General features: G+C 50.0%; 2 protein-coding genes across 3 annotated transcripts; both read left to right on the top strand.

Moving 5' to 3' along the window:
* The first annotated feature begins 62 nt into the window (after window positions 1-62).
* foxj1a (forkhead box J1a) lies at window positions 63-5,949 on the top strand. Its single transcript, XM_003976382.2, has 5 exons — window positions 63-445; window positions 1,411-1,470; window positions 2,337-2,588; window positions 3,111-3,703; window positions 4,130-5,949. The coding sequence occupies exons 4-5, from the start codon at window positions 3,155-3,157 to the stop codon at window positions 4,991-4,993; spliced, it is 1,413 nt and encodes a 470-aa protein (XP_003976431.2). The 5' UTR covers window positions 63-445; window positions 1,411-1,470; window positions 2,337-2,588; window positions 3,111-3,154; the 3' UTR covers window positions 4,994-5,949.
* A 6,873-nt stretch (window positions 5,950-12,822) lies between these two features.
* amdhd2 (amidohydrolase domain containing 2) lies at window positions 12,823-16,684 on the top strand. 2 transcript variants are annotated; one of them, XM_029836953.1, is made up of 13 exons: window positions 12,823-12,950; window positions 13,032-13,123; window positions 13,637-13,736; window positions 13,830-13,966; window positions 14,046-14,185; window positions 14,329-14,383; window positions 14,543-14,755; window positions 14,836-14,924; window positions 15,024-15,168; window positions 15,231-15,338; window positions 15,460-15,528; window positions 15,703-15,804; window positions 16,238-16,684. In XM_029836953.1, the coding sequence occupies exons 3-13, from the start codon at window positions 13,654-13,656 to the stop codon at window positions 16,315-16,317; spliced, it is 1,221 nt and encodes a 406-aa protein (XP_029692813.1). In that variant the 5' UTR covers window positions 12,823-12,950; window positions 13,032-13,123; window positions 13,637-13,653; the 3' UTR covers window positions 16,318-16,684. The 2 variants fall into 2 exon arrangements, with proteins under 2 accessions (XP_029692813.1, XP_003976437.2); XM_003976388.3 differs by having other exon boundaries at window positions 12,827-12,954.
* Window positions 16,685-16,724: the final 40 nt, after the last annotated feature.

The raw sequence follows: 16,724 nt of genomic DNA, 5'->3' as shown, positions 1-16,724 counted from the left end.
GCGTAGGTCGCCGCTGATTGGACGAGCGCTACGCAACATGGTACGACTCGGCTGCTGATTGGTTAATATCCTGAAAGGTTTAAAAATCAGCCCTGGCGTTTGTTTCACTGGTCTGGAACACTTGCGATGAGCGGCTCGAGGCGCCGATATCACTCCGCCTTCGGCGTTCATCCCGATGTGTAATCAAGCGCTTCTATTTGTGGCCGTTACACGAATAGAAGCGCTTCCTATTGGAGGTTAGAGGAGCTCCGCGGATAATTGGCAGCTTCTTGTCACAGCTGAGATATTTAATGTATTTCATACATTGTAATTATATTTACAAAGTCGTGTTTGTAAACAATTTTTACGGGGCAGTTAAAAAAAAACACGCTTCAGAAAATGGATGATTGCAGCATTGGCTGTATTGAGTATTGGCTCAAAACATCAAAACATCGTAATGAAATTGGTGAGACATTGGTTGTCTACAACCCTACTGCCAAAATAAATACACGGAGAGTAAAACTTTGTTTCAATCTATTGAAATTAACTATATCTAGATGTGCTGTTTTTATCTGAAAGGTTTGTTTTAGGGAGATAAATTAAGATTTCAGGGGAAAAAAATCTTCCACAAGAAACTAGAACATATGCTGCGTGGTTCTCCTGCTAGAACACTAATTCTATTCAGCTTTCTTTGTGTTTATGTCCTGAATATTTCATGCGTGATGATAGATTAAAGTCTGTTTCACCGATGAGGACCATTTTAATATTGGAGATCATTACTCTGACAATTCCACACCGCCTTTCCTCAATAATAATCCCAACGCGGTTCCCGACATATGAAGCAGATTTCGACACATAAATTAAATACACGCCATCCAATATTCGGACAATCCACTCGGTTCCAGTAAAACTCTGCGACTATTTAAATTATTCACACTTGGGGAAAAGCTGCCGAAGCTTTAACTAAACTGCATCCATTGTGAAAACGAAATCATCAAATAAAACGTTAATAATTTATCTCTCGGTGACAAATTTCAGTTGTTGTTGTTTTCCAATGAAGAGAAGGTTAATGTTTAAGCCATTTGTGCTCGTCGGTGTTTTTCCACGGCAGAAACTCGCCGTCGTGTCTCATTTCTTGGTATTTGTCGCCCTCGTGCGTCGCAACTTTAAACCGTTTAAACGCCAGTTAACGGCTGAAAGCGTCAACGCGTTCGAAAGGTTCAGGATCTACATCAAAGGGGTATATTTTTTAAACGACGTGCCTCACGGCCGTGCTTATGGTTCCGAATTAAGATAATGTTTTATTACATACAGCGATTTAAGTTCTACTTATTTTTTAAAAGAGATTCAAGCTAAAGACAATGGTTTTGAAAAGATAGAACTTGAATTCTGAGCAAACTTTATGACACTCAAAGCTCTGTTTTCTCACAGGTGGCTTGGCCTTTGACCTCTGCTGCAGGTGATCAGTTGATGATGACGATGGTGATGAAGGTGGGTGACGATACCTCAATGTTCTGCTTCTTCTGTGTCCTTCCTTCCTTCCTTCCTTCCTGATAATAAGAACGTGACAATCCCCCAGATTTATGGACCAGCTGAAACGGTGTCAGGAACCTTAACAAATACTAATGAGAGACATTTTAATTTGTATCGTTTTAACTCTTTTGACAGCTGAGCTAAAGTCCTAATTATTCTTTATAATCTCTTTTACTCCACCTCCAGAGGAAACAGCTTTTTATTTAGTGGTCTGTCAGGACCCCCACAGCAGATTTGAGACGTTCGAATGTGTGTTCTGTCCTCAGTCTCCAGCTTTGAGGAGACGTGGGGACACACAAAGACACTTGTATTGCTTCACAATTGTCCTTGTGGGACGCCTCAGGGACCCACCCAGGCCCACTATCATAGCGTTGAGGAGGAGCCTGAAATAATTATGTACAGCAGAGCAAATATTCAGCTTTACTGAAAGATAAATATTTAAAAAGTGTTCACTATGCAAAAGCACTGGATTACACTATTTTATTTAATTTATAAATTTGTTTCCCTCCTCCCAAAATTACTAAAACGTATATATAGTAAAGTTAATTATTGGTTTTAAGAAATCCAAACACGTATCGTGTAAAATGGATGAACGAAATGTTGTCAACTGCTTGTATTTATTTATCTTAAATGTGTTAATGTTGTAGTTTTTAATCATGATCTTTTTAAATAAACTGGTGCGTTATTTCACGAAAGTAGCCTTAAATTAGACTGCAATATTCGTTTAGGTGCTCAAATGAATCCCATTTTCCGGGATCTTCGCGTCGAGGCCGACGTTTGAGAACCTCTGCAGCTCCTGCGTGATTAAAAATTCATCTCCATAGAAACCAGCAGGCCAATGGGGGAGCGGGAAGCTGTTTACGAGGGGGTGTCTCGTTTCTGTGGTTACCGTGCAAGACTCCTACACCAGGTATTAAACTGACTCCCCGGACGAGCCCGCTGATAACCGCGCAGCAGAACCTCACGCACCGCAGGAACCTTGCGACCCGGGGCCGGTAACAGGTGCAGCTGAGGCCGGACACGGAGGCCAGCGCCCGGACGGAGCTCGGTGCTTCACGGCGGAACAGCAGAGCAGGGTGAGTTTAAAACTGCATCACGCACTTGTTAATAAGTCTGTGTGAGATTTGAGTTTTAGAGATTTGCAGGCGACTTCAATACGAGGATTTTATATGTAAACTTCCTCAGCTTCTTATTTTAGCTATAGGCTGCTTAAACGAGCGATTTTTTTTTGTTTTGCAGGGTTAATTAAGCTAAACAGGGTCAATTTTAATTTAAAAAAAAAAAAACACTTTAAAATAAAGTTGACACCGGAACATTTAATTCAAATGACTGGAAATAATTATCAACTTCTAAATCTTTTAAATCAATCGAGGTTAACTAAACATTTTAATTTTCATAAAAGGTGTAAAAAAAAAAAAAAAAGAGAGAGAGAGATTTAAATTTTTCTCCTCCAATACTCCACTTGGTCCCGAGGCCTTGGGCCCACACCCGGGCGTCAGTCGTGGCTGGACGGCTCCACAACGGCTCTGCTTGTGAATACAGAAGTCATTGTCTGGCCTGCATTGTTTAAGCCGGGTGTATATTTTCTGTCCCGTCAGGAGCAGACGGAGACCGGGAGGTGTCACGTTGGACCCAGACAGAGATGTTGACCCTGGCGAGTGCCGACCACTGGCCGGAGGGCTCGGTGGAGCTGGAGCAGGAGCTGGTGGCCGCCGCCGCTCAGACCGAGGAGCGAGACAGACGCAGCACGGACAGCAGCAGCAGCTCCATCAGCCTGGACGACAGCCTGACCAGCCTGCAGTGGCTGCAGGACTTCTCCATCCTCGACGCCACGGCGCCGCAGCGCCCCCACCAGGCGCACTTCTTCGGACGCCAGCCGCAGGGCGCCGACGCCCCGGCCTCGCCGCTGGCCGGCGACCCCGCGTCCATGGGGATGCCCCTGACCCCGGGGAAGCCCACGGCGGCGGCCTACAGCAGGCTGCAGGCGGCGGCCTGCGGCGGCGCCCGGGGCCACTGCCACGACGAGGTGGACTACAAGACCGACGCCCACGTCAAGCCGCCGTACTCGTACGCGACGCTCATCTGCATGGCCATGCAGGCCAGTAAGAAGACCAAGATCACGCTGGCCTGCATCTACAAGTGGATCACCGACAACTTCTGCTACTACAGATATGCAGACCCCACCTGGCAGGTGAAGGACCCCACACACACACACACACACACTTGTTTATGGGCTATGCTCTGTTTGGGGGGGGGTCAGGAAAGCATCTCATTCCAGCTCAGGGAATTTCAAGGAAAATGTAATTTTGCTGGATGAATGATTGATGAAGCTGTTAGCCGCTCGCTCGTGTTTCAGTGCCTGGCTGAGATGTTTCAGAGGGTTCTGTTATTATGGGCTACGCACGGGGCGGCTAATATTTAACACAGGTCGTCAGGTCAGTGCACTACTTTTAGTGGGGGGGGGCACTGTGCATTAATGTGATGTCGGCTGTGCTTCCTGCCTCCCGTCAGGCTGGGAGCAAAGATGACCCCCTGGTGGTGCATATCCAAAGGTGTAGCGCTGAGGTTCTGTTGCTGGAGGTTCTGTTCGTCTATAAATGGACTTTTCTGCTTTCAGAACTCCATTCGACACAACCTGTCGCTCAACAAGTGCTTCATCAAGGTGCCGCGGCAGAAGGACGAACCAGGCAAAGGCGGCTTCTGGAAGATAGACCCTCAGTACGCCGAGCGTCTCCTGAGCGGCACTTATAAGAAGAGACGGATGCCGCCGGTCCGACTCACCCCGGCCCTGCAGAACAGGGTCGGCGCCAGCCTCCAGCCTCAGACCGCGGGTTCCTACAGCCCCTCGGGAGTCCAGAGCGGATTCCGCATCACGCCGGAGTCCCAGCAGCTCCTCCGGGAGTTTGAAGAGTCGACCGGTGCCAGTCAGACCTGGGACCCTCACCTGGCCGATGCTGCCATGTTGGGGTCCTGGCCGGTGGTCAGAGGAAAGGGCCGGCACAAGAGGAAGCAGCCCCCGGGCCTCAGGAAAGGTCCCGGCAAAGCCGGCCGACGGTCCAGCTCCCCGCTGATCCCGGCCGACGACCAGAAGGAGATGTGTCCGCTGAAGGGCCACTTCGACTGGGACGGGCTGCTGGATCTGACCCTCAGTGGTGAGCTGGCCCTGGCGGGGGAGGAGCCCCTGAGCCCCACGGTGAAGGAGCAGGACCCCACCGTGCGGGGGACTCACGTGTCCCCCGCCGACGGTCCCGTCGGGATCGTGGACATCCACGTGTCCGTCAAGACCGAAAGCAGCAGCGAGGAGTCAAACTTTCACGAGGAGGCCTTTCTTTCCACGTCCTTCCTGGAGAACCCCTGGCCAGAGGAGGACGAGCAGTGCCGCGGCGACTTCCTGTGCAGCCCCAGCGTCACCCTGGACCAGCTGTTTGACCTGGGAGACTCGTTAGGAGACCCGAGCAGCCGCATCGACGCCCTCCTTTAGGAATAGCTCCAGCTTCTTTTTACACTGACACTTTTATGCCACTCTGGAATATCAGACTGTTTTTTTAGACTTTTATTTTTCCTTTTACAGATGTTGAAATATTTAGTGTGTCGATGCTTCTTCGGGCGACGGCGCCGACCACAGACGCCACGAGCGCGGGAGGGACGAAGGTTTAGAGCTGTGAGTTAGGAGGCGCTGAGAGGTGAAGGTGGACTTCAGGTGCATCAGTGTGGGCGTCGGGGGGGATCCCAGCCCCTCCTGTTGGGACAAAATCCAGGAAAAAACGACTGTTTTCTGTGGAGTTGGACTGTAAATACTGTGACAGCAGCACTGCGGTGATATTTGCCAAATGGGGATTGGTCAGTGAGTGGTTCCTGCGTGTTTTTAGAGTCGGCTTTTGCTACTAACGACTCTTCTTTTGGAACTCAGATGAGTGATCTCGCTGTTAGGCTTCGTATCAGAATCTGTCCCTGTGTTTTTCTTTTATTTTGTGCTGCAGCCGTCCGTCGAGATCTTTGCGTGTAGATGGAATAAAAACGGAGAGCCGGGGGCGAAACCTTCACCCGGGGAAATGTGCGTGTTTTAAAGAGGCCCCGCTGCTGTAAATGAACAGCCGACCTTCCATGTGCCAACGCCCCCCCCCCCTCGTTCAGGCTCTCTGACCAGCTGGTGCGAGCGTGCAGGTTATTGCTTCTGTTTTTCAATATCAGGTGGAGTTAATGAGCCGTCTGTTACCGTAGTTCACTCTAGTTTGGCAGGACTGTGTATTATGGGGTGCGGATTCACTCTGACGGGAGGAAGACGCAGGGCGTCCATCAGGAGACCCACGGACCTTGTCGATGGCGTCTTACCTCACCGTTTCCTCTGTGAAGTCAAACACCGTTTTTTTTCTTTTCCTTTTGCCCTTCTGTGTTTATTTTGCATTTTCTTTGACAATAAAAGCATGTTTCACCGCCTCTTGCTTCACTGGCACTTTTATTTCTCCGCGCAGCTGCGGCGGCTCCTCGGCGAAGGCATCGGATAATCTCCAAATCGAACTCCAACTTTACAAATGTCCATTTGGACTTACCAAAGTAATTGCTGTTGGTTGGTGTTCAGTCAAGTGGTTGAGAACAGAACTTTCTGCTCCAGACAAGAACCCATTTTGACCCGACCCGCCAGCCTGGAGGGTCGTTTTTACTTCCTGTCGCTGCACTTGACTTCCTGCTGAGGCCGAACCAGCGAGAGCACCAAAGTTACTGGGAGCATTTATCTGCAGCCTCTTCCAGCCCGGCTGCAAACCTTTGCTCCTGTTTCCTTCTGCCTTCCCTCCTGCTTTATGTGCTGCTTTAATGTGCCTGCGTGAGATTTACGCCCGTCTTTTCCTGCTCATCTCTTTGCTGTGATCAGGCGGTGGATGGGTGGTAGCGCTGGGGGGTGGCTGGGTGCCTTTTCCAGGCCTTTGTCTGTGCTCAGTCACACTCTTGTTCCCCGTGACGGTCGGGTCTGTGTTCCCTCATTGGGTCGGCGTGGGGTCTAACGGGGACAAACGTCCCACGGCTCCATATATCAGCGCCTGTCTGTCCCGCTGCAGACCACACCGTCTTTCTCCGACTGATTAGCGAGGTGGCTCACGTTTGGGGAATCGGGTGAATGGATGCAGTCATCAAATGCAAATATGCAGAATATAAGAAGCTGCGCGCCCCCCCCTCGGGGTCACGATCAGGAGGCCTCTGCTGCGAACACCGGTGAGGTAATGATGGCCGAGAGAAGGAGGGCAGAGATAAAGCGCTGTAACGCTACACCCCTGGGTGATGGACACCCAACACTCTGCCAAGGCAGGATCCTGCATCTTCATGTCCAGGTCCCAGCGAGATCCTCCTAAAAGAAGAGTTGACATCTCCCCCCTTCCTCCCAGGCCCGGTCTCCCTGCAGGACCGCCCCCCCCCCCCCCCCCGGACAGCCATTACCTGCTGGACTTTGTTATCCAGCTGGATTACAGGGCTCCTAATTATAATGCAGCAGGATGGTCAGATGAGAGCGGCGCTGTAATGTGATGCAGGTATTATTCCTCAGCCCTGCTGACGGCTGCAGGTAACAGGAGCCACCTGGTGAAACGGGAACCCTCGCTGTGAGCCCCCAACCAAACGCTGCAAACTGAAAGTGTTAAACGCCAACACCTGGCGGCGAGCGCGGTGGCGATGACGCCGCAGCCTTCCGCTGAGCTTGGGGAGGCTCATTACCGCCGGCATTAAAGTTGACAGTGCGCATTTTGAGTGGATTGTGTTTGGAAAGCGGCGGTTTTGCTGCCACGGTCGAGGTCACGCGGTCGCACGTGAGGAGACGTCTTAAATTATGAAAGATAAAAGGAGACAAAGGCAAGTGTGGGGGAAAAATGTCCCGTGCAAAAGCATATTGGTTTGAAAAGGCATCATCGTCAGCATAATTTACACTTTGGTCACCTCAGAGTTTTGATCGTGTGTGTGTGAGAGAGAGTGTGTGAGTGTGTGTGTCAGAGAGAGAGAGAGACTGAGGGAAAAAAGGAACCGTCAGGACATTTCTCTCTCTGTTGCCCCGCAACTCTGCAGGCATCCGACTGGTTCCACTGGGACGGCCTTCGTGCGCTGAAGCTTATCAACAGATTCCCCCGAAAAAACAAAGATGTGAAAAAGTGAACAGAAAAGAGGCGAGAAATACATCTTTTTTATCACACAGCTAATGAAAGGCCGGTTTCCCGGGTAACTGCCGGTACTATTGTTATGGAGGGCGAGAGGGGTGGGAATGGGTGTGGGTCTCTTACTGGTCTTACCAAGAGTGAGGGGTTGATGAGGCCTGGAAGGATGGCGTAGAAGACAGAAAGAGAGGCTGCAAGGAGCCCCAGATTTATTACACTGCTGTTTTTTGTGAAAGTTCAGCTACCTTATCGAGACCAGGCGCCTCCATTACGCCAACGGAGCAAGAATCCGCGGCCTTGTGCCGTTGTAAACCTGCACAACAGAAACTCCAGGTCAGCAGAAAAATGGCTGTTTGTTTAACTGATACCCGGAATGTCCCAATTACACTGACACGTTTACAGTGATCGTCCAACAAGCAGGCTACCATTAAAACCAGTGGGCCGGACGCTAAACCTTGGGGGACTCCAAGGTCCAGCAGCATCATGTCGATGATTATGCTGATCACAAACTCTGGATTAATGCAGTTAATTGTCTTTATTTCACTCCTGAGTAGCTGCCGGCGCCTTTTTGGCTGTTTTGGTCTGTTTTGTTTCGTCCTGCTGCGACGCCGCTGTCGCAGTCTGTTGGCTTCACGACAAAGATCCGTAGATCATTGTGGGGATCTTGAGGATGAGGGTGGGCCAATGTTTGGGGAGCGCACAAGTGTGTGTTTGCATGTTTACTTGTGTGTGTGTCAGTTCAGGCTGATGCCTTCTTTGTCAGGAAGACACAGACTGAGGGGTAATCCGACATCCATCACAGGCTTAGCGAGCAACACACACTCTGTGTAACAACCCAGAAACAATGCCCAGGGAACCAGTGGGAGGGCTGCTTTATTCATTACTTGGGGCTGGGGGACTCTCTTTTGTAGGTGTTTCGGGGACTGAATGAGGCCGCAGAAGACCGGCATGACAAAGCCAATTCTGGATTGACCTGTAAACCTACACAGGGAGATGGGAAAGTTACTGGGAAAGTTAGAAAAACAGAGTGGAATTCCTCAGAGGGGTCCAGCACAACCGTCCCCTGGTGGTTGAGCTATTCGGATCCAGGTTCCCCTCACACACGTCTCTGAATCCGACGCCACGAATCTCATCAAATTCCCTTCACGGGAATATTTATCCCTTCTCATTTTTAAATCTGGACTTTCTTTGGGCACCACAACAGTTTTTGTTATTTAAACTGTAGGTACATGATCTCAGAGACACTTTAAAGATTGTTTTAATCTACAATAATTCAGCTTAAATCGAATCCATTCAGTATGGATAAGCTCATTTTAGTCCTGCTGCATTAACTCGTCTTTGCATTCTTCAGAACGACGACTTTGCTCTCAGACAACACTTTAATCCCACAATTTAGACTTTTTAATCTTTGACCTTTAATCTCAAGAGACTTTTAGGTTAAAGGTCAAGGTCACCGCAAGCTGGTAGAAATCTCAACAACGCTTCGATATGGATTAAATTTTGTGGTCTTTGAGCAAACGCGCCACCTGATTCAAGGATGAAATGGAGGTCGTGCGTTAAAGCTCAAGGTCAGCGTGCTCTTAGTTTCCCTTTATGCATCATTTTAATCCTCAGGTCCCTTCTATCGGCGCTTTCAGCCCTTTTTCTTTGTTAGGTGCTGTCCGGGTAACCCGGCGGTTGGTGACTCAGCGCAGGGGCCGAACAATGGCCCGCGTCAGTTACCAAACCCTCTCTCGGTTTACCTTCCTCTCCGACACGTTTCGCGCCGTGCGTATTGTTTTCAGGGCCGTCGCCTTCAGTGACACGGGAAAGAAAGGAATAAGCAAACCAAAACAGAGGCTTCACGGGACCGACCGCGCAGGAGGAAGCATCACCTGACACCGGCGCGTGCTGTTTCCAGGCAGGCCGAGGCGCCGAGGCGCTCTCTGAAGAGGCGGAGGGAGGGACGTCGGACGCACAAACAAACAGAAACGGGGCCTTGGCAGCCGAGGGCGCACGATCTTGGCGGCCAGAGTTTGACCTTGGCTGGGCATGCTCGGGCCTGCCGCTCAATGCTGGGCGGGACACTCATCGAGCCGCCCGCGAGACTTGGAGCCGCTTAATGAGAAAGAGAAAACACAGCTCTTGGCAAAAGCGCCACAGTCGTCTCCTTCCACCTCACTCCATCTATTTATGGATTCCTCTCTTTGTCTCTGTCCCAACGTCCAACAGATTCCAGCACTTGGCCCGGTGCGGGAGCATTCATCACAGAGGTTACTTTCTTTCTTTGCTCCCTTCCAAAACTTTAATTTGATTTCTTTATCTGTCTTCATGTCTTTGTTTGTGGCGCAGCAGACGGGGCCCTTTTTCCATAGCTTTAACTCTGAGACAAAGGCCTGGAGCGCTCCTGCTCCTGCTCCTGCTCCTGCTCCTGCTCCTGCTCCTGCTCCTGCTCCTGCTCCTGCTCCTGCTCCTGCTCCCGGTCCAGGCCTCAGACCCCCTCGACGCTCGCCGCCGCCAGAGATTCCTCCGGCAGCGTGAAGCGGGCGCATTCATGGGCCGCCTGTGTTTTGGGTTTGGACTCGATGAGAGCAGATGTAGGGCAGAGCGGGAGGGACGTTTCTCACATCACTCTCCCACAGGAGCGACCTTTAGCCAGCTTGTGATTCTTCCAGTGTCCATAACGGAGCCGTTCCCCCGAAACACTGCGACTCTGAGACGTGGGTCCAGCTGGGACGTGCGACACCTTAAAGATGTGGACGAGTAGCCACAGACTTAAACACCTGAGGTGTGAAAACATGAGGATCGCTTTAAAGAGACCTTTAATAATGTCTTTAAATAAACGCTGTCCTATTTACCGCCGTCCTCCTAATCTTAATAATCTCACCAGGTTTGTGTTTAATAAGTCATCTAATAACCTCTTTTGCTGGGGAATAATTGACTTCATAGGAGGGAGAAGAAGAAACGTGACGACTTTGGTGATTTCTGAAACTATTTCCCTTTTAATCAGACTTCAGTTGTTTATTCTGGACTTGAAACGTGCACAGGAACCTACCGTTGGTGTGTGTGTGTGTGTGTGTGTGAGAGATTTATGACCCCTCCGCTGCCTCTGTTCCTCACAGCATCACTTGTGTCATCTTTACAGCTGGGTGAGCCGGGGGGGGGGGGTCTTTACACCCCCTGCAAAGGAACAGACAAACACTTATTAACTGAGAGGAATGCAAACAAGCTGCTAAGGCTCAGGACAGGGAGGGGCGGGGGGGTCGGGGTGGGGGGAGGATGTGGGGGGAAGAAAGGGAAAGGAGAAAAGGCAGGAGACCCCCCCTCCTTCCTTTATGTCTTGTAAACTACCCACCCAGGAGATTGAGCCCGAATCTTCTGGAACAATGCAGAGGGGTTCCGTGGACGTGGCGACCTTATGGGCTGCAGACGTCCTGACCGTGACGTCCACCGAACGGCCGGTGGGTGAGGACGGTTTTCCTCTGACCCCTGAACATTAATAACCCACATAAATCATTTCAGCACTGACCCTTTCATCCCCCCGTTTCCTGTTTCTCCCTCTTCATCCCATCATCCCACGTGTAAACAGAGCGGCGAGGAGGGAGGACGGCGGCGTGAGGACAAATGAGCAGAGATTTAACAGATTAGTGAGTGTGACGCTTGTGAGGATGTCAGGTGTTCGGGCTCCCAGTGGGGCTCTGTTTGCTAATGGATCTACCTTTTCCCAACACTTCACGACTGTTTGCAAACCATCAGATTCTCAGGCGTCAGGATCTCAGGGGGTCGCTACAGGTGGGAGCCCCCCCCCCTCTTGTAGGGATTGTAACATAAGAGCGTTGGCTGGTGGTTTAGATAAATTTGTTCATGAACGAACAACCAAGAAACTCCGAAACCATCATCAAATGAAGCCATTTTAAAGACCTTTGTTGGGAGGGAATTTTAGGGCTGTCGGGACTCTGCGGAGGGTTTAGCGGGAAGTTTGTCAATGCGATTTAACCTAAAATGGCTCATGTTTTTATCTGGTCTGACCCGTCAACATGTGACCGACCCAACTGACCCGGCACCACGACCCTGTCGGCAGCGATCCCCCCAATTCGCCGCCATCTGGGCCGTTTTGTAACAATTCCCATAAAGTGGGAGCGCCCCATCGGCCCTGGACTGGGCGGACAAACGGCTGCTTATCCGGCATCTTAAAGAGCAGCCGGATTAAGCGACCAGGAAAGGCGGATGAACTCAGGAGTTAAGCGGCCATGAATGAGATGTGGTGACTTTGAAACAAAGCTCGAGTGTCACTCACGGCCCGTCCTGGGGAATGCTGACGTCAGGGCCTACAAAAGAGGGCGATCTGGGGCGGTAAAACATCGTACAACAGCACCGCTCCTGATTTAGCCGGGGTCTCCATTCAGACATCCCCTGAAATGCAGCCAAACCTTTTCTGCATGTTCAAACAGAGAAAACACACAGAGACATTTGCTCTGTGCTTGAGTGCCTCGTTCTCTCCCATATTGGGTGGGACATACCTTTCTGTCCTCATGGGTGGCCTGCTTTGGCCACAGGACACAGGACTGTGGACTCTCGTAGTAGTCTCCATGGGGATGAGCAGGACTTGGGGAGGTATCCAGCTTACTGGAAACACAGTTTATTGTTGACTTTCAGGAATGGCGAAGGAGGGCGTGCTCTGTCTGCCGGGTGGGTGCTGGTGGGGGTTGGAGATGGAGTTTGGCACCGCGCTTCCTGGTGGTGCGAAGTTTCAAACATCACGGTCATCGCTGGTCAGGTGAGATGAAACACCATCTCTACGGGACGTTCCTGTGCTCTCTGTAGCCCTGTAGACATTTTAAAAATTAATATTATTTCTTAGAATTCAGCTCACCATGAACCAAAAAGCATAATTACACTTGGAAATCCTGTACTCTGATGAAATAGGCAGTAATTTAATATGCAAATACTTTTAGCAAACCTCAATAGTTAATTGGAGTCTCAAGTTGAAGGCTTAATGTCGGGGTATTGCAAGTGTCTATCTTTGGCTCCCCCTGCCGGACACATGTGTAATTACAAGACACGACCAGACGCGCGCGCGCTCACGCACACGGTGGATCTTTGGAGTGGCTTTGAACTTGCATTAGTTTCTCAACACAAATTGTTGGCACCAGAGGAGTTTGCGCAGCCACGGTGAGTATTTGTTTGGTCAGCTGACCCGCCGCCGGGTCACATGACATCTGCTTCCGGTGTTTCTGTTGTGCAGACTCAGCTGATCAAAAGTCAGCGCGTGAGCGGAAAAGCAGGACGTTTTAAATCGTTGCTTCGGTTCTTTTCAAGTTGTTTGTATGTATGTTAAATTCTGACATTAACGGGATTAAACGTGTGCAACGTTAATGGCGCTTATGTTGTGTTTTTATGGAAAAGGAGCGACGTGTGGATACATTTATCTATTGAGAAGAACCGAGCTGGCATTATTTCTGCACTAAGCGACTACGAATGATCTTTTCTTTCTGTGGGTACGTAAACGAGGTTAAAATGGCGAATTAAATGTGCTCGTTTCTGGTTTGGAATGATTAACTCTACAGAACAGTGTGGAGTTTATCAGGCGAATGTAAAAGTAGGTGTCTACGAGTTATATCTGCCTGTGAAATGTTAGTTTGACTTCATTTAAACAGTTATTTTGACTTCAGTCTATTTAAAAAACGTATGTATCGTATTTTCCAAGTAGGCTCATTTGTCAGCCCTTCACATGAAGTTAGAGTTAATGTCATAATATTGTCGTAAAACAGTGCAGCTCAGGGTGTGACTGGCAATGCAAAAGGGATTTCTGTCATGTTTCAGTCTATGAACACAAACTATGAACAGATTTATTGGGAATGTAATTCACAGGACAAATACCACTCACCAAAACGATTCCGCACGACTGCCACGAAATAACGAAAAAGGAGAGAAGAGCTGAGGAGCGTCGGCTCTCCTGTGACACACGAAAGCCCTTAATTTTGTGTGTTTCTGTGTGTTGTGCTCCACAGAAGAGAGAGGAGGAAACATGCCCACCAACAAATCGGTGTCAGACAGCCCCATCACCCGGTTCATCAACTGCAGAATCCTGAGAGACCACCAGCTGCAGAGGTCACACACACACACACACACACACACACACACACACACACAGGAAACATGAAGAAGCAACTAAGCAAAAGGTGTGTGTGTGTGTGTTTGAAGGGAAGACCTGTGGGTGCGCGAAGGAAGGATTTTAGATCCAAAGAAATTGTTCTTTGATGAGCAGGGTTATGCCGACGTGCATGTGGACTGTGAGGGCAGCATCGTCGCCCCGGGTTTTATCGACGTTCAGATCAATGGTACACACACACACACACACACACACACACACGCGCAGAGTTGAGAAATAAGAGTGCGTACGGACTGCTCCCCGCTCAGGTGGGTACGGGATCGACTTCTCTCTGCCCTCTGAGGACGTGAATGCTGGCGTTTCTTTCGTGGCCAAAAAGATCCTGCAACACGGCGTCACCTCCTTCTGTCCCACGCTGGTCACGTCGCCACCTTCTATCTACCACAAGGTACCATCGGCGCTCAGCCAGAGCCAGAACAGCTGCTGGTTGGGTTCTGTCATTTTGTCCACAAATGTTCCTGACAGCCTGAAAACTGTTGTAATATGAAGTATTTGGCTGTTAAACTTTTAAATATCTGACTGTTTTTTTAGGTTCTTCCTGAGGTCAAAGTCCAGAATGGAGGAGCTGATGGAGCTGGAGTTCTGGGTACGACTTAAACGTCAAGCTGTCTTTTTATTAGCAGCACAGATCTCAGTCTGACCCTAACGAGGCTTCCGTGTTAGCCACACGGGCCCTCGTGGCCTTGATGCAGAACTTGCTGTTGCCACGTCAACAGCAGTAGAAATAACTCCTGACTGTGAGCAGGGCTTCACCTGGAGGGGCCGTTCATCAGTGAGAAGAAGAAAGGGGCCCACCCGCAGCCGTTCATCCGGAAATTCCACTCCGGGGGCATCGACAATCTGACGGAGGTCTACGGCAGTCTGGACAACGTTGCCATAGTAACGCTGGCTCCTGAGCTGGAGCACAGCCAATCAGTGGTGAGGGAGCTCTCCCAGAGAGGCATCACGGTGTCGTTAGGTAAGCACGGGTCGGTGTGTGTGTGTGTGTGATTCTGACCATGTGACCTACACACGACCTCTGACCTTTTCCACATCAAGGTCACTCTATGGCCAACCTGTCCCAGGCGGAGGAGGCTGTTCGGCACGGAGCCTCCTTCATCACCCACCTCTTCAATGCCATGCCGTCCGTGAGTTCCTCCTGTGCTCTGTCTTCTGTACCTCATCTGGCCGGCGGCCACCAGGGGGCGCTGTGGTTTCACCGCAACTTCGTTTGTGTGCTGACGCAGTTCCACCATCGGGACCCCGGGATCGTGGGTCTGCTGACCAGTGATCAGGTCCCGGCAGGACAGACGGTGTACTACGGCATGATCGCCGACGGGATCCACACTAACCCGGCGGCCCTGCGGATCGCCCACAGGTCGCATCCGTCAGGTGGGTGCAGCAGCTCCGGCAGCAGGTAGACGGAGAGACCAAGTTGTTGTTGCTGTTGTCAGGTTTGGTGTTGGTGACGGACGCCGTCACGGCCATGGGGCTCCCCCCTGGACGACACACGTTAGGACAGCAGGTCATCGAGATTCAGGGTCTCCACGCGTACGTGGCAGGTCTGTGACATCACACGCCGTGTCGTCCACTTTTAGGTGGCACCTTTGGACCAAAACGCTTCTGAAGTCTATGTTCAAGGCCTTTTCAAGTGGTTTAAAAGCCTCTTTGCTTGTCTTCTAGGCACAGATACTCTCAGCGGCAGCATCGCCACGATGGACAAGTGTGTCCGGCATTTTAGACAAGCCTCAGGTCAGTTTGGGTTATTTCAGCTTTATCCTTGAGGACAGCTCTCATCCCTACAAAGTGCTTCTAAGCAGGGATAACTTTCAGTTGTTGGTTAAATGACACACAAGCTTGATTTAAAACAGATTGTTACGGCATCCGGGACAGGAAAAAAATCCTTTTTTCCTCCTGTTTGCCCAGGCTGCAGCATAGAGGAGGCTCTGGAAGCCGCATCGCTCCATCCTGCTCAGCTGCTGGGTATCAGCCACAGGAAGGGAAAGCTGGACTACGGCTCGGATGCAGGTCAGGATCCTCTCCGCTGTGGGAAAAACAGATTAGGTTCAAGTTTGGGCTGCAAACACGCAGCTTCTCCTGTGGCGTTACACTAAAGGGGAGTTCTGAGTGCCAGTTTATGGGCTGCAGCGTGCTTGATGGCATTTTTAAAGAGGAGCTAATGTTAGCGAGGATGCTAGCTTGAACAGTCAAGTTTATGAAACACAACCGCACAAAAGGGAAAAGATGTGAAACAAGTTTTTAATGTCTCCATCAGGGGTTTAATGTCTGCTGCTGTGTTTAAATAGAAGTGACAGTCTGGTTTCCATGTTGCCACAGCAACGCTATCAGGCTTCGTCCACCCCTTCTGTCCTCAGGACACGATGGCTCAGATTTGTAAAGGTTTGCTGTCACATGTTTACAGTCTCTGCTGCTGATCTGGTTTGCTCTTCCACACTTTCAGACCTCGTTTTTCTTGACGATGAGCTCAGCATCAAATCCACCTTCATTTCTGGGGAGGAGGTTTGGAGAAAGGCGGCGTGAAGGGAGGAAGACGGAAACTTGGAGCTGTTTGGATTCAGCCGAAGATGGAACGATCCAGCGCCAAAATCCACTTTACAATATGAAAAACGCTGGAATCGAATGCACCCTGGACTCAGAGTTCACTTCACATCAGCTGTGGAAAATCTCTAATCTTTAATCTTTCTCTAACTTTGTTCTGAGATCTTGGATGTAATAATGTGCCTTTGAGAAGAAAGGACGCAGGCGATGTATAAGCTCAAGAGACGTGTTGTTTGAGTTTCCATTTCAAGCCTGTTCCTGCACAGTTCCTGCATTTAAAGGGGACGATGTGGGGAAGGTTCTGCATTAATTATTGTCTTTTACTTAATAATATAAGACACTTGTTTTATATCTGTTGTTTGCCCACATTTCTATGATTGCTCAAACTC

This window comes from Takifugu rubripes, chromosome 5 (genome assembly GCF_901000725.2).
Source record: "Takifugu rubripes chromosome 5, fTakRub1.2, whole genome shotgun sequence".
NCBI lineage: Eukaryota > Metazoa > Chordata > Actinopteri > Tetraodontiformes > Tetraodontidae > Takifugu > Takifugu rubripes.
Note: the sequence above shows the minus strand (reverse complement) of the source record. Positions and strands in the feature narration are given on the sequence as shown.